The 25,445-nt window shown below is 41.2% G+C and overlaps 1 protein-coding gene across 3 annotated transcripts; it reads right to left on the bottom strand.

Annotated features, from left to right (window-relative positions):
- Window positions 1-1,520: 1,520 nt before the first annotated feature.
- Window positions 1,521-25,420, bottom strand: LOC132765104 (zinc finger protein 436-like). 3 transcript variants are annotated; one of them, XM_067463395.1, is made up of 5 exons: window positions 25,263-25,420; window positions 14,693-14,782; window positions 11,992-12,118; window positions 8,912-9,025; window positions 1,521-6,380 (listed from the first exon to the last, which is right to left on the bottom strand). In XM_067463395.1, exons 3-5 carry the CDS (start codon window positions 12,116-12,118, stop codon window positions 5,191-5,193), a joined length of 1,431 nt encoding a protein of 476 aa, XP_067319496.1. In that variant the 5' UTR covers window positions 14,693-14,782; window positions 25,263-25,420; the 3' UTR covers window positions 1,521-5,190. The 3 variants fall into 3 exon arrangements, with proteins under 3 accessions (XP_067319496.1, XP_067319495.1, XP_067319497.1); XM_067463394.1 differs by lacking the exon at window positions 25,263-25,420 and adding an exon at window positions 19,874-20,115; XM_067463396.1 differs by lacking the exon at window positions 25,263-25,420 and adding an exon at window positions 19,874-20,115 and having other exon boundaries at window positions 11,992-12,112.
- Window positions 25,421-25,445: the final 25 nt, after the last annotated feature.

Raw genomic sequence — 25,445 nt, 5'->3', positions numbered from 1 at the left:
TTGGAAACTAGGAAAATGGGGTTTATATATCTATGGAAAGTCCACACCTAAAATCTGTCAGGCCATCAAATGCTAATCAAGGTGGCCAATTGAAACATTCACACCTAGCTCTAACAGACAAGAATTCCTTCTCCCACTTTCCTAGTTTCCAACAGACCTCACAATCTCTGAGGATACCTGCCATAGATGTAGGCCAAACGTCAGGACAGAATACTTCTAGAACATGGCCATATAACCTGAAAAACCTCCAACAACCCAGTGATTCCAGCCATGAAAGCATTCGACAATACTATTAATAACAGCACACAATTCCTCTTAATTGTTTCTAGGCCACTGAGCAAATAAGTTGTGATGCAGCACTATGCCAGATATAGCCACACATCTCCAAATAATCTGTGCAAGTGCAGAATTGGCTAACTGGGACCCAGATTGACATCTTGGAAAGCTCTGCACTCGTGGAAGGCCGAATTAACTTAACTAAAATCTTAAGGCTATGGAAGGGGCCAGTTCTCTGAAGGCTATGCTGCCCCTTTGTTTAAGGAATAGATATACCTAGCCAATGAGCTATTGCTGATGAAGGCGGGGCTTAAATCACTAAAATGAAAACCTCAAGCTTCAAAATCATCATACTCTTCTAACCATTGAATCACGTCATTTAAGAAGGTAGACAGCATGACTAAGAGTTGTCCTCAATTCTACTGTGCTTCACTCTAGTGAAGAATCTCAATCTGTGAGTCCCCAGGTGTCATATATCAATTGGTGATGCCATACCTGATAGCTGATGTCATACATCAAGTAGTGATGATGTCATACCTGTTAGTGGTCCTGTACTGAGGATTCAAAGCAAGTCAATCCCATTTGGAGCAAGGAAGACACTTTCAGATAGTAAAGTACTGATGTCATACATCCATACTGATGTCATGTCTCAAGTCTCATATCAAGTGGCAATGAAAACCTCAAGCTTCAAAATCATCATACCCTTCTGACTAACCACTGAATCATGTCATCCAAGAAGCAAGACAGCATAACTACAATAGTTGTCCTGTTCTCAGTTCTACTGCGCTTCACTCTACTGCAGTGGTTCTCAACCTGTGCGTCACCAGGTGTTTTGGTTTACAACTCCCAAAAATCCCAGCCAGTTTACCACCTGTTAGGATTTCTGGGAGTTGATGGCCAAAACCTCTGGGGACCCATAGTTGAGAACCACTGCTCTAGTGGGTCTCAGGTTTTGGCCTTCCAGATGTTTGATCTCACAAATCCCAACTAGCATAGTCAGTGATCAATGATTTTTAGGAAGCTAAAACATCTGGATGGGCAAAGGTTGAGGACTATTTCTTTACCCCATTTTTGGGATACATGAAATGTGTGAGATCATCTGCCTATCATGCTGTTGGAGGGCACAAATGATCTCTGGGCTATGACTTGTCTTGCTGACAATCCTTCGTGACCCCCTTCTTTATTATTACATGATTATGGAGAACCTGGATGTTGGAGAATCAACAAGTAAACACAAGGAGATGGATACAAATATACTTTATTCATATAACTTCGTTTGAGAGGGGGAGGGAAAATGATTATGCGTTTCCAGTATAGAATTTGAATTTATCACAGATTCGGATGCGGGGGGAGGGGAATTGGGATCAGAGCTTGTTAAAATAAAAGATTAATTTGTTTTGTTAATAGTAATAAAATAATAATAATAATAATAATAATAATAATAATACTTTATCTAGAGACTGCCCTATCTCCCCAAGGGGACTCATGATTATGAAGGAAGTCAATTTTTAATTGTTACTATATGTTAGAAAAATTGGGCTGTTATACAATTATACACATTGATTTTTCCACCAATAAACCAAATCTGTGCCACATACTCAGCCTTCAATATAAACAGTCTGGTACTCACTCACCTGTAGGCAAACTCCATATAAGTCAATGGTGCTTATTTCTGAGGAGACAGGTATAAGATTTCATTGGCAAGTGGTAAAATGTTTCCTGGATTACATTATATAAATGTGTTTCCCACATGAAAACATTCCTGCATAGACAAGAGTACTATTCCATATTATGCAGAAACAACACTTTTATGCCACTTTAAGTGTCATGGCAACATTATATAGATTTCTAGGACATGTAGTTTGGCAGCAGTAGAGCTCTTTGACTGACAATTGTGACTTCCCTAAACCATAAAGCCCAGGATGCAGCTAGTCAGTTAAAGTGCAATCACAAAACTATAGTTGTATGGTGTGAAAAGAACTCTGAAGATTTCTTCTTGACACAATATTCTCCAAGTGAAGGAAATTTGCACTTTTTCTATGCCAAGAATTCATGTTGTCATTTCACAATGCCATAGTGCACTAGCAGAGCCCCCGGTGGCATAGTGGATTTAAACCCCTGTGCCGGCAGGACTGGTCACAGGTTCGAATCCGGGGAGAGGGAGATCAGCTCCCTCTATCAGCTCCAGCTCCTCTTGCGGGGACATGAGAAAAGCCCCCCACAAGGATGATAAAAACATCAAATCATCCAGGCGTCCCCTGGGCAAAGTCCTTGCTGACGGCCAATTCTCTCACACCAGAAGCGACTTGAGGTTTCTCAAGTCACTCCTGACACGACAAAAAAAAGTTCACTAGCAGAAAGAAATCTCCAGAGCAGACCTAATACTGCACTGCTCCCCACCAACCAATCTTTACTATGACTGACTGGAAGACTTTTCAAATTCATAAATACTTTATTGGGCAATTATATCCCCAATGTTCTTCCAAAAAAGCTAAAAACAATAATAGACTCATAGAGTTGGAAGAGATCTCATGGGCCATCCAGTCCAACCCCATTCTGCCAAGAAGCAGGAAAATCGCATTCAAAGCACCCCCAACAGATGGCCATCCAGCCTCTGCTTAAATGCCTCCAAAGGAGGAGCCTCCACCACACTCCAGGGCAGAGAGTTCCATTACTGAACGGCTCTCACAGTCAGAAAGTTCTTCCTAATGTTCAGGTGGAATCTCCTTTCCTTTAGTTTGAAGCCATTGTTCTGCGTCCTAATCTCCAGGGCAGCAGAAAACAAGCCTGCTCCCTCCACCCTATGATTTCCCCTCACATATTTATGCATGTCTCCTCTCAGCCTTCTCTTTAGAAGGTTAAACATGCCCAGCTCTTCAAGCCGCTCCTCATAGGGCTTGTGGAAGAGATATAGGAATAATTTTGAAAGGGAACCTGACCCTTTTTCCCCAGGCCCACTTCTGAAGGCCTCCTATTCCTGATAGCAGTCGCTCTCTATTCTGATAAAACAATGAAGCGTACAATCATATAGCCGTCTGCTCAGAAGTACCATCGAGCTTGATGTGGTTTATTTTTGAGTAAATGAGTAGAATGTGGCTCACAACTGGAAAGACAAAGCAACTTTGAAAGCATCTTCTCTATCTTCCAGAGGGGAGAAAAAAAAACTTTTGCAGAAACAGATGTAACGATCTATGCACGTGCTGGAACCAAGGAAATGCAGAGGCCCATTCTGTAATTTTAAATATCCCAAGGCCCTGAAAAAATGTTATATCCATCACTGTCTAAACTAACAAATATGTGAATCAAAGCATGTTAGTATTATACTGAAAATATATAAATTATGCATTTCTTTAGCTTAAAATCTCAATGGGTAGCTCATTATGAAAGCTTCCAATGAATCATTAGTTAATACAGTATGACCCCGCAGGATTGATGGCCACATTTCACCTACTAGCATGCATCCAAGATAAGACGTCTGCCAGAAGTTACAGCAGAATCATGCTGGGAGACCTAGAAAATTCCTAAGATTCCCAGGAATTTACTAGGCCAAGCTCACCTCTATAGTAACACTGGCAGAAGCCATTCATTTCAATTATTTTTGCAATCATCCATGGGTTCCTGTTTCCATATTCACTTCAGGAACGTATCCCTCTCTGGATACAAGGGTCATACTTTAGAACAGACCTTTCCAAACTAAGTATCATGACACTTTAGTACAGGGGTTCTCACACTGTGCTCCATGGAGCCCTTGGGGCTCTGTGAGTGATTTTGAAGGGCTCTTAGTTGATTGTAAGGAGCTCTATTGGTGATACCCTTTCTTCCTCACCTCCCCTGCTGCCCAGATCCTTTTTCTTGCCACCCATACTCACTCTTCCCCCGTGTTCTTTGCTTCTAAAACCCTATTACCCTCCTACCACTGAGAGGGTACTTTGATGGTATTTTTACTGTATGGCAGAGGGGAGTTAGACTGGATGGCCTCTGACGTTTCTGCTATTATTATTGTCGTTATTATTATTATTATTATTATCATTATTATTACAATGGCTGGATGGCCACCTGTTCGGGGTTATTTGATTGTGTTTTTTCTGCATGATAAAAGGGAGTTGGACTGGATGGTCTCTGGGGTTTCTGTTGCTATTATTATTATTATTATTATTATTATTATTATTATTATTATTATTACAATGGCTAGATGGCCATCTGTTGGGGGTTATTTGATTGTGTTTTTCCTGCATGATAAAAGGGAGTTGGACTGGATGGTCTCTGGGGTTTCTGTTGCTATTATTATTATTATTATTATTATTATTATTATTATTATTATTACCACTGTGTGAATTAATACTCTCCATCCATCTGCCACTGGCCCAGCCCATGCCTGATATATATACATTATACATAATATATAAACATTTCTTGGGGCTCCATGATAAACTTTTCCTTCAAAAAGGGCTCCATGGGTAAAAATGTTTGAGAACCCCAGCTTTAGCATGTCAGGTGCAGTATGTATGTGTGCCGCTTAAATGCAACAAGAGATGACAAAAATATTGAAAAAATATGTTAGCATCTTGCAAATCATGTATTTTTAAATATATATAAATGAAAGGTTTTAATGAGATACATTGTGTTCCTTAGATTTTGTTACGACAATTTATGTATCTCTCATAAAGGTTGATTTATCCTCTGGTTTGCCAGTAAAACTGAATTGCTGTATCGCAAAATGCTGCATGTCTAAAAAGTGTCACCAGTATGTAATGTTTGGAAAGCTCTGCTTCAGAATATTTCAACTCATCTAACTGATCCTGTGACTAAATCATTCTACATAGTATATGTTCCTTACTACTCCACGACCATTCCTATTTTGCCCATTCTCTAGGGCAGCGTTTGTACCAACACTTCGACAATATAATGCCCTGCTTAGTAACTTTCCTGATGACACAACTCTTCCTGCTTAAAAGACATCTCCTTCTCATGGAGTTTCCGATGCTTGGTAAGATTTGAACTTACGCTAAAACTCTTCCCACACTCGAGGCATTGATAGGGTTTCTCTCCTGAGTGCACTCTCTCGTGAGTGATAAGGTGGGAGTTGTTACGGAAGGTCTTCCCGCATTTCGGACAAGCATAAGGTTTTTCTCCAGTGTGAAGTCTCTGGTGGCCAACAAGGACAGAGCTGTAAGAGAAACTTTTCCCACAATCAGGGCACTTGTATGGCTTCTCTCCAGTGTGAATCCTCTGATGTGTCACGAGGTGAGAGTTCGTATTGAACTTCTTGCCGCAGTCATTGCACTGATAGGGTTTTTCCCCAGTGTGAATCCTCTGGTGAATAATGAGGTCCGCACTCCGACAAAAGTGTTTCCCGCATATCAGGCACAAATAGGGTCTCTCGGTCATATGGACCCTCTGATGGCTAAGAAGGCCGGATTTCACGCTAAACGTTTCCGGGCAGTCAGGGCATTTGTATGGCTTCTCCCCTGTGTGAGTTCTCTGGTGCATAATCAGAGTTGAGCGCCTTCCGAAGCTTTTCCAGCAGTCCTGGCATTTAAAGGGCTTCTCCCCTGTGTGAGTTCTCTGGTGCGTAACCAGAGTCGAACTCCGGCTGAAGCTGGTCCCACAGTCAAAGCACTTGTAAGGCCGCTCTCCGGTATGCGTCCTTTGATGCATAATCAGGTTTGAGCTGCGGCTGAAGGTCTTCCCACATTCAGAACAACTGAAAGGGGGCTCCTTAGAGTGGGTTCTCTGGTGCCTAGTGAAGTTTAAGATCTGGTTGAAGCTCCTCCCACAGTCTGAGCAGATGAAGTTCTTCGCTCTGGTGTGGCTCTTCTCGTGCGCAATGAGATGGCTGCTCTGGACAAAGCCTTTCCCACACTGATTGCAGACAAAAGGTCTGTCTCCTGTATGGAGTTTTTGGTGCCGAACAAGATCGGAACGGCGGCAAAATTTCTTATCACAGTAGGGACATATGTGTTGCTTCTTTAGTATATGTTCTACAGGCATCATGGTTCTAGTTAATTCTTCAAAATCACTCAAGTGAAGAGTTTGTCTAGATTTGTCGTCATTTAAGAGCCTTTCTTTATTAAAGCTCTTATTTTGTTCTGGAGCTTCATCAACTGGTACAAAAAGAAATAGAGAGAGAATATGAATGCATATATACCTACATACATGAGTCATTGTTCTATGAGGGAAATCACAATAATAAGAAGCATCTAAATCAGGCATCCTCAATCTGTGGCCCTCCAGCTGTTTGGGCCTCCAACTCCCAGAATTCCTAGCTACTGAACAGGCTGTGTAGGACTTCTGGGGGTTTGAGGCCCAAACAGCTGGAGGGCCACAGTTTGAGGATAACTGATCTAAATCCTAAAAATAGCATGTTCTTCTTGTGTCCTTCCAGTTATAAAAATCAAGGACACAAGAAGAACTTTATTTCCTTAATTTTAAAGCTGTGCTTTGATTTGGGGCTTTGGACACAATATATGCCAAAAACTGACTGAGGAAACACACTGACTGATGTGCCAAACTAGGCTTCCAACTTGTCATTTGGGATTTATAGCTAACCTACAATCAAAGAGCATTCTGAACTCCATCAATGATGGAACTGAACCAAATTTGGTACACAGAACTCCCATGACCAACAAAAAATACTGGAAGGGTTTGGTGGGCATTGATCTTTTGTTTTGGACTTGTAGTTCACTTACATCCAGAGAGCACTGTGGACTCAAACAATGATGGATCTGGACCAAACTTGGCACAAATACTCAATATGCTCAAATGTGAACACTGGTGGAGTTAGGAGAATATAGACCTTGACATTTGGGTGCTGGGATTGATAGTTAACCTACAAGAGCACACTGAACCCAGCCCACAATCGATCTGCACCAAACTTGGCACACTACCTACATGGCCAACATTGAATACTGGTGGGGTGGGGGTGTTTTTGAACTCTGGGAGTTGTCGTTCACTAACACCAAAAAGGAAGGGAAGAGCAGGCAGGTGGAGAGATCCTCTCCTTCTCTGTCAAAGAAGTTCCTAAGACCATTAGAAATATGTGTTTTCTGATTGTCTCTGGTGACCCCCCCCCCCGGGGGTCCCGACCCCCAGGTTGAGAAATACTGGGCTAGAGACTCAAGAGCCAATTTTTAAAAGTTGTGTATTATGTTACTTCTTAATAGTAATTAAAAGAGAATGTAATGGCGTTGTTCATACCACTGAAAATCAGTTCTTTGTTGCACTGATTATTACTTTTCTATTGCTCTTGATTGACAAGAAATAACATAAACATTAATGTCAAGATGACTTTGAAAAGTAACTTTTAAAAGTAACTAGAAACCACAACTTGCCATACTAATAAACTGTGTTTGCGCTTCTTTATTACACTGCTTCACAAATGTAAAGCTGTTGCACTTTTATCACCTCCCAAAATAACTAGTCATGAGTTGTGCCTGCTTACTTCCAGACCTTTGCCTGGCTTGTATCCTTATCAGGGTACATGAAGACTTTAAAACATGGATATCTGTTGGTGTGACAACTTGGAACTTGCTTTACTTATTAGTAAATCAGGGGAAAGTATGTAGCTGGACAGCGAGTCCCAACGGCATCAGGAAGAACAGTAAATCTAGCAGCAGTTTGCCAGTAAACTGCTCCCCATGGCTGGAGTTAATTTTTTTTCTCCTGCATCCTTTCCCCAGTCAGATTAACAACCAGCTTTGAAATAAAAATGGGAAATACTGGATGGCAAGATCTTCTATATCGTGTCAGTTCTACAGCTGGCTGTGAACACATCCAAATATTAAAAAGCTCCAATTATTAGTTGTTATGGTGAGTAGCCACTGTGATTCACAAATGTATCGAATCCGGCTTTTCCAAAACTACTAAACTATGCAGCCATCATCACATGACATGGTAATGAATTCCACAAGAAGTTTTGAGCTGTAAACTGAATCAACCAACATACAATCCAAAGATGGCGCAAGTGGCGGAATTAAAGCATGGCAGACATAGCCATGGGGTCATGAAGAAGACAGGAAAGGGTTAAAAGTTCAAAAGGGAGTGGAGATAAGTGAACACAGTCTTCTCAAAAAGGGTGTCCTCCACTCACATACACATGCCCAGTATGGTTCGGAGGAAGAAGTGATCCAAGGAAGTCTGTTGTAGAGGCAGCACAACCAATAGTGAAATGTATGGCCAACTGGACGCAAGGGCAGAACAAAAATCAGAAGTACCAGAGACCATCAGCACTTTAATCTAGACCAGCTCCAAGTGGAAATGCAGATCTCCAGGAAAGGTGAAATGGGGAGATCTGAAGCAAGCAGGAAAAGGTGGGGGGTGTTATTAACTTGGCTCAACTTCCTAGAACTGTCCTGGATTTCCCAACGTGTGAGTTGCTGAAACTGTTGGTTCTCCTGTCCCAATTATTTTGGAGAACCAAAAGAAAAAATGGAGCCCTCTATTCTGGAACTGCCTCCTGCAAGTCTAGGTGATGGGGAGGAATGAACATACTACATTTCTGTTAATCAGGAAAAATAAAACATTTACTGATACATTCTCTTTTCTTATGCAAGAGAGAACTCTAAAGGAAGAACATGAAGGCTGCAGTAAAGACAGTCAGCATCACTTTCCCAAGCTTTTTAATGCTTTTCCTCACCTCCAAAGGGATCTGTAAAGGTTCCTTGTTCTTGATGTCCCTGGAATTGCAATCCCCACAATTCTTCATCTTGTTCCAGATCAGGAGTTGTGCTTGGCTGGGTCACTGGAAAACCTATTCAGAGTGAAGTGGGAAACCTGATTAATGTTAGCAGCAGTTATATGATCAATTAGACACTGGAAACATTTCCTTCCCCTTGCAACTTGCACAGTGCCTAGTTATTATGCATATCCAGTGATTGTTTCAGGACAAATGATGAGCCCATGCTGTTGAAGTTGAGCAAGTCATTCTCTGATCAGCAGACCATCATTTAGGAACTCTCTTAAGACTCTGAGAACCTTAGATTCAGAGTTGATAGAGACTTCAAGGGCCATCCAGCCCAACTCTCTCATAGCAGGAAGATACCATCAAATCATTCACAACAGATGGTCATCCAGACTCCATCATACCCCAAGGAAACATATTCCACTGTCAAAGAAGCTTTAATTGTTAGGAAGTTCTTCCTAAGGCCTAGGCTATTTATTTATTTCATATCAAAAACATTGCATAAATTAGTACAAAACTGATAAAAACAGAAGGAGCACAAGTGGCTAAATATCTTTTGACCAATAACAGGCAGCAGCAACCACATTGTCTGTAGCCTCCAACAATTCCTCCTTGGTACATGAGGCAGGACACTGCGGACAAGCATATGGATGCAGAATTGTCTGTTCTGCTCCACAGTCTCACAAGGTGGGGTATTCTTCTAGGTAGTGCCATTTTGCCAGGTTGTCTTTTGATCTGTCTGTTCCACTTCTGAGTCTGTTCAGGGACTTCCAAGTTGCCCATTCTTGGTTCACCCATGGAGGCAGACCCTCACGGGGGGGGGGGGGGGGGGGGGAGGGGGGATATCCAATGGGGATTTCCTGGTTTAACTGCCCAGAGAGATATTCTTGCTGTTTCTGGGGGAATATTAAGGTTTAGGTGAAATCTCTTTTACTGTACTTTGAATCCACTGCTCTGTCCCCTAATCTGTGAAGGATCTGAAAACGAGCTGGCTCCTTAATATGACATTTAGTCAAATATTTGATGGAACTCCTCCCATCCTTCTCTTCTATATGCTAAACATACACAGCCCATAAGCCACTCCTACCAGCACTTGGTTTCCATGCCTTTTACCATTCTGACGTCCCTGCTCTAGATATGTTCCAGCTTGTAAATATCCTTCTTAAATTGAGGTGGCCAGAAATGTACATCATTTTCAAAGAGAGAGAACTGATCAAACAGAATAAAGTGGGACTATGATTTCAGTCAGATATTATACTATTGATGCATTCTAGAATTTCATTGGCTCTATTTGTTATATTTTGCCATTTTGTATAAGGCTCAATATTTAACTACTCAATTGTATATAATAGGCCTGGAGCATCCACAAATTTTGGTATCCATGAGGTGTCCTAGAACCAAACTCAGTGGATACCATGGGCCCAGAACATTGTTTATCACTGAACACAAAGGTCAGTATTTCCAATTAGCATGTACATATGTAAAAAATGAAGAAAGCTGACAGAAATAACAAAGCAAAGAATTTGAAACATCATATAGATATTATGAAACCCAAAAGACAAATAAATGAGAACAAATTAGGTTGAAATTCTCACTAGAAGTCAAAATGACTAAACCTAGTTTACCTATCATAGGTTAGACACATCATGAGACAACATGAATAACTGAAAAAGATGACAATGGTCAGTAAATTAGGAGGTATTAGTGAAAGAGAAAGACTACATTACAGATAGATTTGATTCAATAAAGTAAGTCAAGGCCCTGTGCTTTTTGAGTAGGGCTGCACCTTAGAGTTTCTTCATTCATAGAGCCATCAAAAGCTGAAGCTGACTTGATGGCACTAACAACCACAATTGTTTACACTGATTGTCAGAAGCTTGCCAAAATTTTTAGTATGAGTCTTCCCCAGATCTATCTGGAATTGTCAGAAATTGAGCCAGTATGCAGACCATACACTCCACATATTACTGAGCTCAAGGCTTTCCTACAGAGCCGTCAAATAATGTCCAGCTGTCCTCCCAATTTCAGAGCTCAAGAAAAAAAATCCATGACACTTGGCAGTTGCTGTTATTAAATATATGCCAGCCAGAAATCTTTGCTAATGTACACAAATCACTCAGAACACTATCCATAGGATATATCCTTGGAACCCAGATAAAATTTCTACAGTTTTCATTCTTTCCCATCACAAATTATCACCACTAGAATTACTATTTATATATTCTCACAAGTGTGACATAAAATTGCACAATGTTAATTGGCTCATGCCCACTGTTTCCTATCTCTTCTGAACCTACGGACAGGAAACAAAAATAACATACGCCTCTGCATATTCAGGAAACATCTACATTGCAGAATTTATCCAAGTGGACAGCACTATAACTGTCATAACTCAGTGCTATGGAATCATGGAAGTTGTCGTTTTATGAGCTCTTTTGCTTTCTCTGTCAAAGCATGCTAGTGCATCAACAAATCACAAGATTCCATACAAAAAAGTCATGGCAGTTAAAGTGGTGTCAAACTGCATTAATTCTACGGTATAGACCACACATATTCAAATTGCGTCCCTTCAGCTGTTTGGAGAACCAACTCCCAAAAGTCCTAGCCAGCTTATTCACTGGTCAGGAATTCTGGGAGTTGGAGGCCCAAACAACTGGAGGGCTGCAGTTTGAAGGTATCTGATATAAACATAGTCACAGAGCAAGAAAGAGTCCTGCTTTTTTAAAACCCAAAAATGGACGGGTTCACCTGATTTGCTTAAACAGAGATGAGGCTTGTGTGCCTTTCAGATGTTGTGGTGATTTGCATCTACTAATAATTCTATCAGCTCCTGGAACATTCACCAAGCATGTGATGAAGAGACTCCATACTCTTCAGGGACTGGAAAAGCAAGCAATGAGTAATGATGGGAGTTGCAGTCCAACAACATATACAGAAATGCAGGATTCCCACCTCTGATTTTAAAGGAGCTTGGCTGCTTCTGCAAAGCCTAAACTTTGAGTCCCATTGGAAGCAACCCCAAGGAGAATGCTTACCCAGCGAAATCACGTTCTCGTAGTTTTCCTGCATGACATCCCAGTAGAGGGCTCTTCTATTTGCGTTCAGCAAGGCCCACTCTTGCTCGGTGAAAAACACAACCACCTCCTCAAACGCCACCTGCATCTTAGAAAAACAATATCTTTATTTCTTAAAAGAGGTCCGACCCACAATCCACAACACCAGTCATTATCTTGCTATCATTATCAGGAAGGGGCTTAAATAATAGGATTTATCACTGTTCCTATTTCTGGTACGGATGGGATGGGATGGCTCTCTTCCTTCCTAGGGCTGCTGCTGTCCTTTTACCCCTACGTGTTTTTGCTGCCACATTCCTGATTGGATTTCTGATTATATGCTACCCAATTCATGTCATTTTATGCTACCTAGTTCAAAGCATTTTGGCAAGAAGGTTACAGAGTTCACTTAATGACCTGGCATCTTATAGACAAATGAAAATGCTATGAAATATCTGGCAGTAAAAACAATTTCTGCCTTTTCATAGAGGGATAAAAAATCTCTAGTGAGGCTCATGGGCAACATTAAACTTCTAGTAATACTTCTAAATGATTAACGGATTACAATTCTGGATTTTGTGATGTTAATGTTTGAAATTCTATATTTTAATTTTAAATGTCTGTTTATGGTCTATGTTTGATATGATTTTAAGATTTAATTAATAGTTATATGATCGTTTCAATCATTGTGCTTTGGTTTTGTATATATGTTGGCACTGAATCTTGCCATTACTTGTTGTACACTACTTGAGTTCCTTCAGAGGCGAGAAAAGCTGCATATAAATGAAGCAAATAAATAAATAAATAAAAATAAATCAATTGTTGCAGTAGCTTGGTTATTTATAAATTTTAAAATACAGCATTTAATTTTGTGTTATATTTCATTATATATGTTTTGTAAACAGTGGTGGACTGCATCTAAAAATATTGGTTGCCAGAAAACAAAGGGACACCGCACACAACTATAAGGTTATCATTTAATTTTTTATAAGAAATACATGATTTTTTAAAAAAAAATACGTTCATGGAAAAAGGTGCAATTAAAATTATTGTAAGATAAGTGTGTAATTTCATTAATTACAGTTTACATATGTTGCACATATTACTGTCAATATATAGTTGATACTAAGTATAAATACAGATTGTTACAACTTTTTAATAGAAATAAAAGGTGGACTGTCTAATGTTGTGGATTGTCTATGTCAGTGATTCTTAACCTGTGGGCCACAGACCACCAGTGGGCTGCGAGGACAAAAAATCTGATTGGTGAGCCTCCTTCCTTTTTATTTATTTATTTAATTATTTTATTTAATTTCCATTCCTTTAGTGCTGCTTGCCACTCCTTCCCTGTTGCTGACCATGGCATATGTTCTGTATCAGAAACTAAAGCTGATGTGGTCTATCCAATGCAATTTCCTGAATAAGCACCCCAAACCCTTTTGGTAGTAATGTTGAAGAGTAGTCCCTGGTCAAAAATAGACTGGGAACCACTGGTCTATGTTTACGGAGGCCAACTTGCCATTGAGCAAGCTGACACCATGACCAGTCCACCACTAATTTTAAGGTGTTTGTTTTGGAGATTAATATCTATACACTTATATATACTAAACTGGCAAGGCTTCTAGCTTCCCTCTCCTTTCAATTTCAATGTATGATCTTGTGAAAGTGTAATGGTAAATAATAATAATAATAATAATAATAATAATAAATACACTTTATTTGTACCCAGCCACCATCTTGCCGGTGGGGACTCGGTGCGGCTTACATGAGGCCAAGCCCAAAACAACAATTACATAAAATAAAACCAAAAACGCAAATAATGAATAATAATAACGCAATTACATAAAACAAAAAAAAAAATTTGGTCGTGTCAGGAGTGACTTGAGAAACTGCAAGTCGCTTCTGGTGTGAGAGAATTGGCCGTCTGCAAGGACGTTGTCCAGGGGATGCCCGGATGATTTGATGTTTTATCATCCTTGTGGGAGGCTTCTCTCATGTCCCTGTATGAAGAGCTGGAGCTGATAGAGGGAGCTCATCCGCCTCTCCCCGGATTTGAACCTGCAACCTGTCGGTCTTCAGTTCTGCCAGCACAGGGGTTTAACCCACTGCGCCACCGGGGGCTCCATAAAACATAAAACAAATGAAAACACAGCAATATAAGATTACAATATAAATACAATATATTGTTTAGAGTGCTACCTACAAATCCCTGGGATCTTTCAGAAAGCCATGTTCAAACAGAAGTTCAAACAGAATTCAAGGTAAGTAAGAGTGGTTCAAGCACTGGGTAAAGATTCTGGATACCAAGGTTCGAATCCCCACTCAGTCACAGAAACCACCCATTGAATGGCCTCAGGCAAATCACACTCTCTCAGTCTCAGAGGAAGGCCATGGCAAAGTCCCTCTGAACAAAACTTGCAACAACAACAACAAAAAGATAAGTTTCTCTTAGGGTTGTCACCATTCAGAAACAACTCAGAGGTATACAGTAACAACAATATGTATCTATGTAATTGTAATGTATGTCTTATAGATAATTCTCATTTTAAATAATGTTATTTTATTTAAGGTTTATCTAGCCAAGATCTAACTTTCCATAGGTAAAAAGCATAGAACAAAACCCCCTCTCCCCTTGTAGCCCTCATTTTTTAACTCCCTAAAGAGATACAAAAAGAAAGCATACCTGCAGAAGCAATGTGGCTCTCAAACAACAGGATGGAGTCACAGGAAGCTAGAATGAAATTTTGCCATCTCTTCATAGGAAAAAGACCACCTGGAAATTATATAACAGGCGTTAGTCTAACCTTGTGATTTCTCACTCTTACATTAAGAACTGCCTTCAAGGTAGTCTAAAATACATTCTAGCATTTTGCCTCTAATAATATGTTTTAAAACCTAGGATACTTAAAGGCTTGCTGAAAGCAGGTTAGATATAATGTATCTTAACAACAATCAGAAAAAAAGCTATTTTCTCTCATACACAAGTATAACCAAGACACCCAAATCACTGTGGGATATTCAACTTGTATGCAGAACACATCATGTGATGTACGTTGCTTGACAAATGCAAGGCTGGGGTTAAAATTGCTGGAAGAAACATCAACAACCTTAGATATGCAGATGATACCACTTTGATGGCCAAAAGTGAGGAGGAGCTAAGGAGCTTTCTAACCAAGGTGAAAGAAGAGAAGGCAAAAGCTGGGTTGCAGTTAAACATCAAACTAACCAAGATTCTGGCAACCAGACTGATTGACAACTGGCAAATAGAGGAGGAAATGTGGAGGCAGTGACAGACTTTGTATTTCTAGGTGTGAAGATTACTGCAGATGCAGACTGCAGCTAGGAAATCAGAAGACTTTTACTTTTTAGGAGGAGAGCAGTGACCAATCTTGATAAAATAGTGAAGAGTAGAGACATCACACTGGCAACGAAGATGCGCATAGTTAAAGCAATGGTATTCCCCATAGTAACATATGAATGTGAGAGCTGAACCATAAGGAAGACTGAGCGAAGGAAGATAGATGCTTTTGAACTGTGGTGCTGGAGGAAAGATCTGAGAGTGCCTTGGACTGCGAGAAGATCCAACCAGTCCATATTTCAGGAGGGAATATTGGAGGGAAGGATGTTAGAGGTAAAGATGAAGTACTTTGGCCACATCATGAGAAGACAGGAAAGCTTAGAAAAGACAATGATGCTTGGGAAAATGGAAGGAAAAAGGAAGAGGGGCCGACCAAAGGCAAGATGGGTGGATGGTATCTTTGAAGTGACTGACTTGACTCTAAAGGAGCTGGAGGTGGTGACAGCCGACAGGGAGCTCTGCTGTGGGCTGGTCCATGAGGTCATGAAGAGTAGGAAGCGACTGAACGAATAAACAACAACAATAATGCTACATTATTAGGTGTAAGGTAGCATCTTTCATACAATAGAGGCAGCCCATTTGTGTGAGGTAATCCAGCCAGTGTCTCTACTAGATCCGACAAGTTGTCACACACTAAGGCAGGGATGGGAACATGGCCAACGGCATTGCAATTCAAATCCCATTTGCAATGAGGGATAATAGGCATTACAGTCTGAAATCCAAAGCATTCCTGGTTCCAGGCATTTTGGATAAGGTATACTCTAGCTTGAAATAAACAAATATTTATTTATTTGAAAATTAATTTTTATTGAATTTTGTGATAAAAAAAGTAAAGAGTGTAATTGACTTAATATCCTACGGGTCCTCAAATTAGGATTCTAAACAGTTTACAAACAATAAGAAATATTACTGATAAAACATTGATTTACGAAAGTTAAAAAGGACTAAATGTTAGCATCCTTAAAAACATGAGGAAAAATAGTTAACGGCACAGAATATATGTTTAAAACATATGGTACATCTAAACTGTAGACTTCATGCAGTTTGGCTCGGCTTTAACTGCCACGACTGCAAAGTCTTTAGCCTTTTCTGCCAAAGAGAGCTGGGGCCTCACTGCAAACCCCTGGCTGGATTCCATAGCATCAGGCCACGGCAATCAAATTACATTAATTCTACAGTGCAGATGCTCCCAAAAGAATAAAAAATAATAAAACACATACCACTTTACACTAGTCATTTGTCCATTTATGGCAATTCTACGAATTTCCAAATGTTTTCCTAGGTAAAGAATACTCAGAGGTGTTTTTCCCGTTTCTTCCTCCAAAATATAGCCTGCACAACATCCAGCATTTCTTAGCCACTGAAATAGTAACCAGCTGGATCCTACTTATCACCCAAAATCAGAAGGATCAAGTGCCTTTTATGGTATTTTGCCACCACACACACACACACCATAAATAAAACTCAACTGACTGCTTTGATTGTGTTTTCCTGCATGGCAGGGGTTGGATTTGCTTTATTTATTTATTTATTTACTTTACTTCTATACCGCTGTTCTCAGCCCGGAGGCGACTCACAGCGGTTCACAAGACACAAGACACAGCAAAATTCAATGCACCAATATAAAAACAATTAACAACCTAATCTAATACACAGTTAGTACAGTTGATGGCTCTTGTGGTCTTTTCCAACTCTAGGATTCTATAGTTTTTCCCTATTGATAGCATGAGAGCAGAGAGGGAAGTCCCATCTACACTGCCATATAATCTGGTATATCCATCTTCCTGTCATATATATTCTCATAAACCATTATCCTCTATCATCACCAAGGCTCCATATTCATTTATTTTGCTTACCTGTCTGACTTCTACATCCCACCCTGAAGTCTATGGAACCTGATCCTGTCTGATTTAGGCAGCTAAGCAGGGTCAGCTCTGGTTAGTACTTAGATGGGAAATCACCAAAGAAAATCAGCTGCTCTAGGCTATATTTCAGAGGAAGGAAATGGCCAATCCACCTCTGAGCATTCATTGCATAATAAAAACCTATTAAAGTTGGGGTTGCCATATGACAGAAACAACTGGAAGGCACAACAACAATCCTAGGAGCAGCAGATCTTGCCTGATCTTGGAAGCTAAGCATGGCCAACTCTGATTAGTCTGTGGAGGTCACGAAGGAGTATGTCAGAAACTCCTAAAACCATCTAACAATATTCATTACACAATAAAATACTATTAAAGGCATGGGGTCACCATAAGACAGAAACAACAGGAAGGAACACAACAACAACAACCCTAAACCGCCCCAAGTCCTCTAGGGGAGATGGTTGGCGGGGTATAAAAATACAGTTATTATTATTATATTATTATAAGAGTAGCCAATCCTGTCTGTTCTTGGAAGCTATGCAAGGTCAACCCTGATTAGTCCTTGGAGGGGAGGCCACGAAGGAGTATCAAGTACTATATGTCAGAAACCCCTAAAACCATCTCACAATATTCATTACACAATAAAATACTATTAAAGGCATAGGGTCACCATAAGACAGAAACAACAGGAAGGCACACAACAACCACAACAACAACAACCACAATCCTAAGCCACCCCGAGTCCTCTAGGGGAGATGGTTGGCGGGGTATAAAAATAAAGTTATAATTATTCTATTATTATAAGAGAAGCCAATCCTGTCTGTTCTTGGAAGCTATGCAGGGTCAACCCTGATTAGTCCTTGGAGGGGAGGCCACGAAGGAGTATCAAGTACTGTATACTATATGTCAGAGGAAGGAGTTTCTCACAGTATTGATTATATAACAAAAGCCTATTAGATCCAAGGGGTCAGTGAACAACAGAAAGGGAAACAACAACAACAATAACAATAACAACAGCCCTAAGAACAGCAGATCCTGTCCGTTCTTGGAAGCTAAGTATGGCCAACCCTGATTAGTCCTTGGAGAGGAGGCCACGAAGGAGTATGAAGTGCTGTATACTATATGTCAGAGGAAGGACCTTCTCACAGTATTGATTACATAACAAAAGCCTATTAGAGCCAAGGGGACAGTGAACAACAGGAGGTCGCACAACAACAACAACCACAACAAACCTAAGAGCAGTAGATCCTGTCTGATCTTGGAAGCTAAGCACAACCACCCCTGATTAGTCCCTGGAGAGGAGACCACGAAGGTGTACAAAGTGCTGTATACTATAAGTCTGAGGACAGAGTTCCTAAAACCACTGTTTATTTTTTTATTTATCGTGTCGGGCAACTGAACAGTTGTATTACATTTTTGACAGAACAAACAAATAAACAAACAAACAAACATACAAACCCTAAAACCACTGCATAGTATTCATTACACAACAAAATCCTATCAAAGTCATAGGGTCACTGTAAGACAGAAACTACAGGAAGGCACACAACAACAACAAAACAAAGGGATCCATATATTAGAATCATAGAATCCTAGAGTTGGAAGACACCTCATGGGCCATCCAATCCAACCCCCTGCCAAGAAGCAGGAATATTGTCTGATCTTGGAAGCTAAGCAGGGCCAAACCTGATTAATCCTTGGATGGGACACCATTTTGCCATTGATTATGTTGTGAACCCGCTTTGAGTCCCCCCAGGGGTGAGAAAAGCAGTATGTTACTAATAATATTACGATATAGTGATATGGTGCAATATAGCAATGTTTAATGCTGATATTGTACTGTGCTAATAATATAATATATTGTATGTAATATATACCTTGTAAGCCGCTCTGAGTTCCCTTCGGGGTGAGAAGGGCGGCATATAAATGTCGTGTGTGTGTGTGTGTGTGTGTGTATGCAATAAATAAATAATCAAGTGCTGTAGGCTATATTTCTGAAAAAAGGAGCTGGCAAAAACCACCTCTGAGCATACATTACATAATAAAGTCCTATGAAAGCCATGGGGTTACCATAAGACAAAAATATCATGAAGCCACACAACTAGATATGTCTGATCTGGGAAGCTAAGCAGGGCTAGCTCTTGGATGGGAGACCGATAATAAATACCATGCTATACAGTAGGAATGGGCAAGCTTGGGCCCTCCAGGTGTTTTGGACTTCAACTCCCACAATTCCTAACAGCCTACCGGCTGCTAGGAATTGTGGGAGTTGAAGTCCAAAACACCTGGAGGGCCCAAGTTTGCCCATGGACTTCAACCTCCACAATTCCTACCAGCTGTTAGGAATTGTGGGAGCTGAAGTCCAAAACACCTGGAGGGCCCAAGTTTGCCCAGGCCTGCAATACTGGGTGTTCATTAAGTCTCTTTACATGGTCAAGAGACTAGATTTCTAAGAAGCAACTACTCAAAAACCACCCCTGTGCCTTCTTTTCTTGCCTAAGAAAATAATAGTATGGAGTCTCCATACAATCAACAAGAAAGGGCTTTTAGAGACACTCCTGGCCTAAGAAAGCCCTGAGGCCGCCATAGCTCTACAGAGCAGGAGAGGAAGTGAATGGATCCCAGCAGGGCCCGCTCTCACCTTAACGGGCCCAGGCGAGGAGGAAATGGAGGCCTTCTGGCGAGGAAAAGCAGGTCCCAAGGCCTTCTTCCTCCCCAAGGAACAACGAAGGAAGAGTGGAGGGAAGGCAACGAGAAGGGCTTCTTTCCTCCGCCGCTGCTTGGGCTGCAATGGGAGCCTTTGCTGGAGGGGGGAAGGCGAGAGAGGAGGGCGGCCTCCCCGTTGATGGAGGCGGAGGGCGGCGCCAGGAAAGAAGGGAGGAAGGAGGAGGAGGGCCTTGCTACAGCAGCACTGCGGCGCCCTGCTTGGGAAGAAGAAGGCCTCAGGCCTCCCTCCTCCCAGGGACAGGGAACAAGCCTGCCTGGAGGACATGGGGAAATAGTCAGAGGAATAATATAATAATCATCTATATATATACAAAAATGCTCTGTGCATAATGAGTACCTTAAAAACAAAAGAACAAACAAATGAAATCACATCAAATTTGGCAACAAAACATCTCACTACACAAGGAGTGACCATCACTCAAAAAATTATGATTTTGTCATTTGGGAGTTGTAGTTGCTGGGATTTATAGTTCACCTACAATCAAAGAGTATTCTGAACCCCACCAAGGATGGAATTGAACCAAGCTTGGCCACAGTTCTCCCATGACCAACAGAAAATACTGGAAGGGTTTGGTGGGCAGTGTCCTTTGGTTTTGGAGTTGTAGTTCACCTACATCCAGAGATCACTGTGGACTCAAACAATGTTGGAACTGGACCAAACTTCTCACAAATACTCAATATGCCTAAATGTGAACACTGGTGGAGTTTGGGGAAAATAGAGTCTTGATATTTGGGAGTTGTAGTTGCTGGGATTTATAGTTCACCTACAATCACAGAGCATTCTGAACCCCACCAATGATGGAATTGAACCAAGCTTGGCACACAGTTCTCCCATGATCAACAGAAAATACTGGAAGGGTTTGGTGGGCAGTGTTCTTTGGTTTTGGAGTTGTAGTTCACCTACATCCAGAGATCACTGTGGACTCAAACAATGTTGGAACTGGACCAAACTTCTCACGAATACTCAATATGCCTAAATGTGAACACTGGTGGAGTTTGGGGAAAATAGAGTCTTGATATTTGGGAGTTGTAGTTGCTGGGATTTATAGTTCACCTACAATCACAGAGCATTCTGAACCCCACCAACGATAGAATTGGGCCAAACATCCCACACAGAACCCCCATGTGGGCCACAGCAAAGCGTGGCAGGGGACAGCTAGTAATATAATAATTAATAATATATAATTATATAATTATATAATAATGTTGCAATTCTAGGTGACAGCAGGATTGAAGAGAAACAACCGGAAAAGCTGACATGATATGAGGATTTAAAGATTGAACTGCAAAGACTCTGGCACAAGCCAATAAAGGTGGTCCCAGTGGTGATCGGCACACTGGGTGAAGTGCCTAAAGACCTTGGCCTGTACTTAAACACAATCAGCGCTGACAAGATTACCATCTGCCAGCTGCAAAAGGCACCGGGATTGTGGCGCAGCTGGCTGAGTGTCAGCTGCATTAAGATCACTCTGACCAAAAGGTCATGAGTTCGAAGCCAGCCCGGGCTGGAGTGGGTGTCCAGCCATTGTGTAGCCCGTTGTCGACCTTTGCAACCCGAAAGACAGTTGCATCTGTCAAGTAGGAAAATAAGGTACCACCTTGTGTGGGAGGCTAAATTTAACTAATTTATGCGGCCATAAAGAAAAAAGACTCCGGGGAATGTGGAATGCGGAAGAACTTCATCGGTGTCGTTGATGGATGATGAAAAGCAGCAGCTCCCCTGGCGGCCAGAAAAAAAAAAAAGTTAAATAGCCTTTGTCTGTTAAATGTTGTTTGTCAAACTGGCATTGAATGTTTGCCATATATGTGTTTACTGTAATCCGCCCTGAGTCCCCTGCGGGGTGAGAAGGGCGGAATATAAGAACTGTAAATAAATAAATAAATAAAAATACTCGTATCTGCACTCATTATTCGCCGATACATCACACAGTCCTAGACACTTGGGAAGTGTCCAATGTGTGATCCAATTCAACACCCAGCAGAGTGTCTGCTGTGAACTCCTCTTGTTGTGTTTCAAATGATAACAACAACAACAATACTACTGACAGGCATAATAGCTGATCAAATACTCAATATGCCCAAATGTGAAAACTGGTAGAGTTTGGGGAAAATAGACTTAAAATCTGGGAATTGCAGTTGCTGGGATTTATAGTTTACCTACAATCAAAGAGCATTCTGACCCCCACCAAAGATAGAATTGGGCCAAACTTTTCACACGGAATCCTCATGACCAAGAGAAAATACTGTGTTTTCTTATGGTCTTTGGCAACTCCTCTGACGCCCCCTCGACTCCCCCGACCCCCAGGTTGAGAAACACTGCACTACCCGTCTCTCCTTCATCTGCATTAGACTTGTCTACATAGGGATCACCAAATGCAGCATTGCCCAAACGAGGATCAAGGAACATGAAAGGCATTGCAGACTATGTCAACCAGAGAAGTCATCCATAGCTGAACACATGATGAACCAATCTCAACACAGCATATTCTTTGAGAACACAGAAATGCTGAACCACCTTAACAACCACCATGTCAGACTACACAGAGAAGCCACTGAAATCCACAAGCATGTGGACAATTTCAACAAAAAGGAGGAAACCATGAAAATGAACAAAATCTGACTACCAGTGTTAAAAAAACTCCAAAAGCAGGACAGTAAATAAAGAGCAACACTCAAAAAGCAGGAGAATTCGACAAGAGTCAATCAGGGACAACTAACACCTCCCAACAAAGGATTCCCCCAGGCAGAGTTCTTTCTCCCACCCTGGACATTCAACAGATATATAAACCCCACTTGCCTAGTTTCCAACAGACCTCACAACCTCTGAGAATACCTGCCATAGATGTTGGTGAAATGTCAGGAGAGAATGCTTCTGGAACATGGCCATACAACCCAGAAAACTCATAGCAACCTAATAATAATGTGTTACGCAGCACCCACCTCTCCTTGTGGCTCATCCAACATTGCCTTGAGGGAGGATTTCACCTGAAACTTGAGGGCATAATAACAACAACAATAATAATTACTCACATATCCTTGTGGCTCCTCCAAATCGATCTATTTATTGAAAAGGCGGGGGGGGGGGGGGATTTAAAGACCAAATAAACAGAATGTTGGTTTGGCCCTTCAATCCTCAATTTATAAAGTCTATTTATTTAAAAAGTCTTCTATGAAAATTTAAGGGCCAAATGGACCTTCTCTGTATTGAAAAGACTTAATTGGAGATGTAAGTTCCAAATGGACCTGTTTATTGAAAATTATATGTATTCAAAGACTTCATTGTTGTTGTTGTTCATTTGTTCAATTGTTTCTGACTCTTCATGACCTCATGGACCAGCCCACGCCAGAGCTCCCTGTTGGCCGTCACTACCCCCAGCTCCTTCAAGGTCAAGCCAGTCACTTCAAGGATGCCATCCATCCATCTTGCCCTTGGTCGGCCCCTCTTCCTTTTTCCTTCCATTTTCCCCAGCATAACAGTCTTCTCTAAGCTTTCCTTTCTTCTCATGATGTGGCCAAAGTACTTCATCTCTGCCTCTACTATCCTTCCCTCCAATGAGCAGTCGGGCTTTATTTCCTGGAGGATGGACTGGCTGGATCTTCTTGCACTCCAAGGCACTCTCAGAACTTTCCTCCAGCACCACAGTTCCAAAACATCTCTCTTCCTTCGCTCAGCCTTCCCTAAGGTCCAGCTCTCCCATCCGTATGTGACTACAGGGAATACCACTGCTTTAACTATGCAGATCTTTGTTGCCAGTGTGATGTCTCTACTCTTCACTATTTTATCGAGATTGGTCATTGCTCTCCTCCCAAGAAGTAAATGTCTCCCGATTTCCTGGCTGCAGTCTGCGTCTGCAGTAATCTTTGCACCTAGAAATACAAAGTCTGTCACTGCCTCCATGTTTTCTCCCTCTATTTCCCAGTTGTTAATCATTCTTGTTGCCATAATCTTGGTTTTTTTATGTTTAGCTGCAACCCAGCTTGTGCGCTTTCTTCTTTCACCTTGGTTAGAAGGCTCCTCGGCTCCTCCTCGCTTTCGGTCATCAAAGTGGTGTCATCTGCATATCTAAGGTTGTTAATGTTTCTTCCAGCAATTTTCACCCCAGCCTTGCATTCGTCAAGCCCTGCACATCGCATGATGTGTTCTGCATACAAGTTGAATAGGTGGGGTGAGAGTATATAACCCTGCCATACGCCTTTCCTAATCTTGAACCAGTCTGTTGTTCCGTGGTCAGTTCTTACTGTTGCTCCTTGGTCCTTGTACAGATTCCTCAGGAGAGAGACAAGGTGGCTTGGGATGCCCATCCCACCAAGAACTTGCCACAATGGTCCACACAGTCAAAGGCTTTAGAATAGTCAATGAAGCAGAAGTAGATGTTTTTCTGAAACTCCCTGCCTTTCTCCATTATCCAGCGGATATTGGCAATCTGGTCTCTCGTTCCTCTGCCTTTTCTAAACCCAGCTTGAACATCTGGCAACTCTCGCTCCATGTATTGCTGGAGTCTTCCTTGCAGGATCTTGAGCATTACCTTACTGGCATGAGAAATAAGGGCCACGCATTTCCCTTTTTTGGTATGGGGATATAAGTTGATTTTTTCCAGTCTGATAGGTGTATTGTTTCCAAATTTGGTGTCAGTTTGTCCAGTGGTTTTTGAGTTATGTTAATCCCACAAACTAACATTACATTTTTATTTATATAGACAAGATAAATATATATACAATATATATGATTAGAATAGTACAATATCAGTATTAAATATTGCTATATTGTGGTATACCATTATATTGTAATATTATTAGTAACTAGCCATCCCCTGCCACAAATTGCCATGGCTCAGTCTGTGTTTATGTATTTTGTGTGTATATATATGTAAGTGTATATATATGTGTGTGTGTGTATGTGTGTATAAATGTGTGTTTGTATATATATGTGGCTTTGTGCATGTATTGTAATGTGTTTTTTTATTTTGTTTTTTGGCTTTTAAAGTCTCTTTTGCTGTGTTTTTTGTGTTTTTATAAGTGATGGTCATTTGTTGGCCTGATAGGTGTATTGTGTCCAAATTTGGTGTCAATTCGTCCAGTGGTTTTTGAGTTAATCCCACAAAATAACATTACATTTTTATTTATATAGATGGGCAAATCTGGCCACTCAATGACATTCCACAGATTATCTATCTATCTATCTATCTATACCCCCCATTTGCTTCACTGCCAACAGAACCTCTGCAGATGCCAGCCACAGATGCAGGCCAAACGTCAGGAGAGAATGCTACTGGAAAATGCCCATACAGCCCGAAAAAACTCACAGCAACCCAATGATTCCGGCCATGGAAGCCTTCGACAACTTCACCTCCCGGAATTCCTGACTATTGGCTTTCCAAGCTGAGCCTTCTGGTAGCTGAAATCCAAAGAAATCCTTGGAGACTCACTGCTGTAGCCTTGAAGGTGACCATTCCGCATTGCCGATTGCAGTCGGTAGGTGGCGCTGC

This window comes from Anolis sagrei, chromosome 2, assembly GCF_037176765.1.
Source record: "Anolis sagrei isolate rAnoSag1 chromosome 2, rAnoSag1.mat, whole genome shotgun sequence".
Lineage (NCBI taxonomy): Eukaryota > Metazoa > Chordata > Lepidosauria > Squamata > Dactyloidae > Anolis > Anolis sagrei.
Note: the sequence above shows the minus strand (reverse complement) of the source record. Positions and strands in the feature narration are given on the sequence as shown.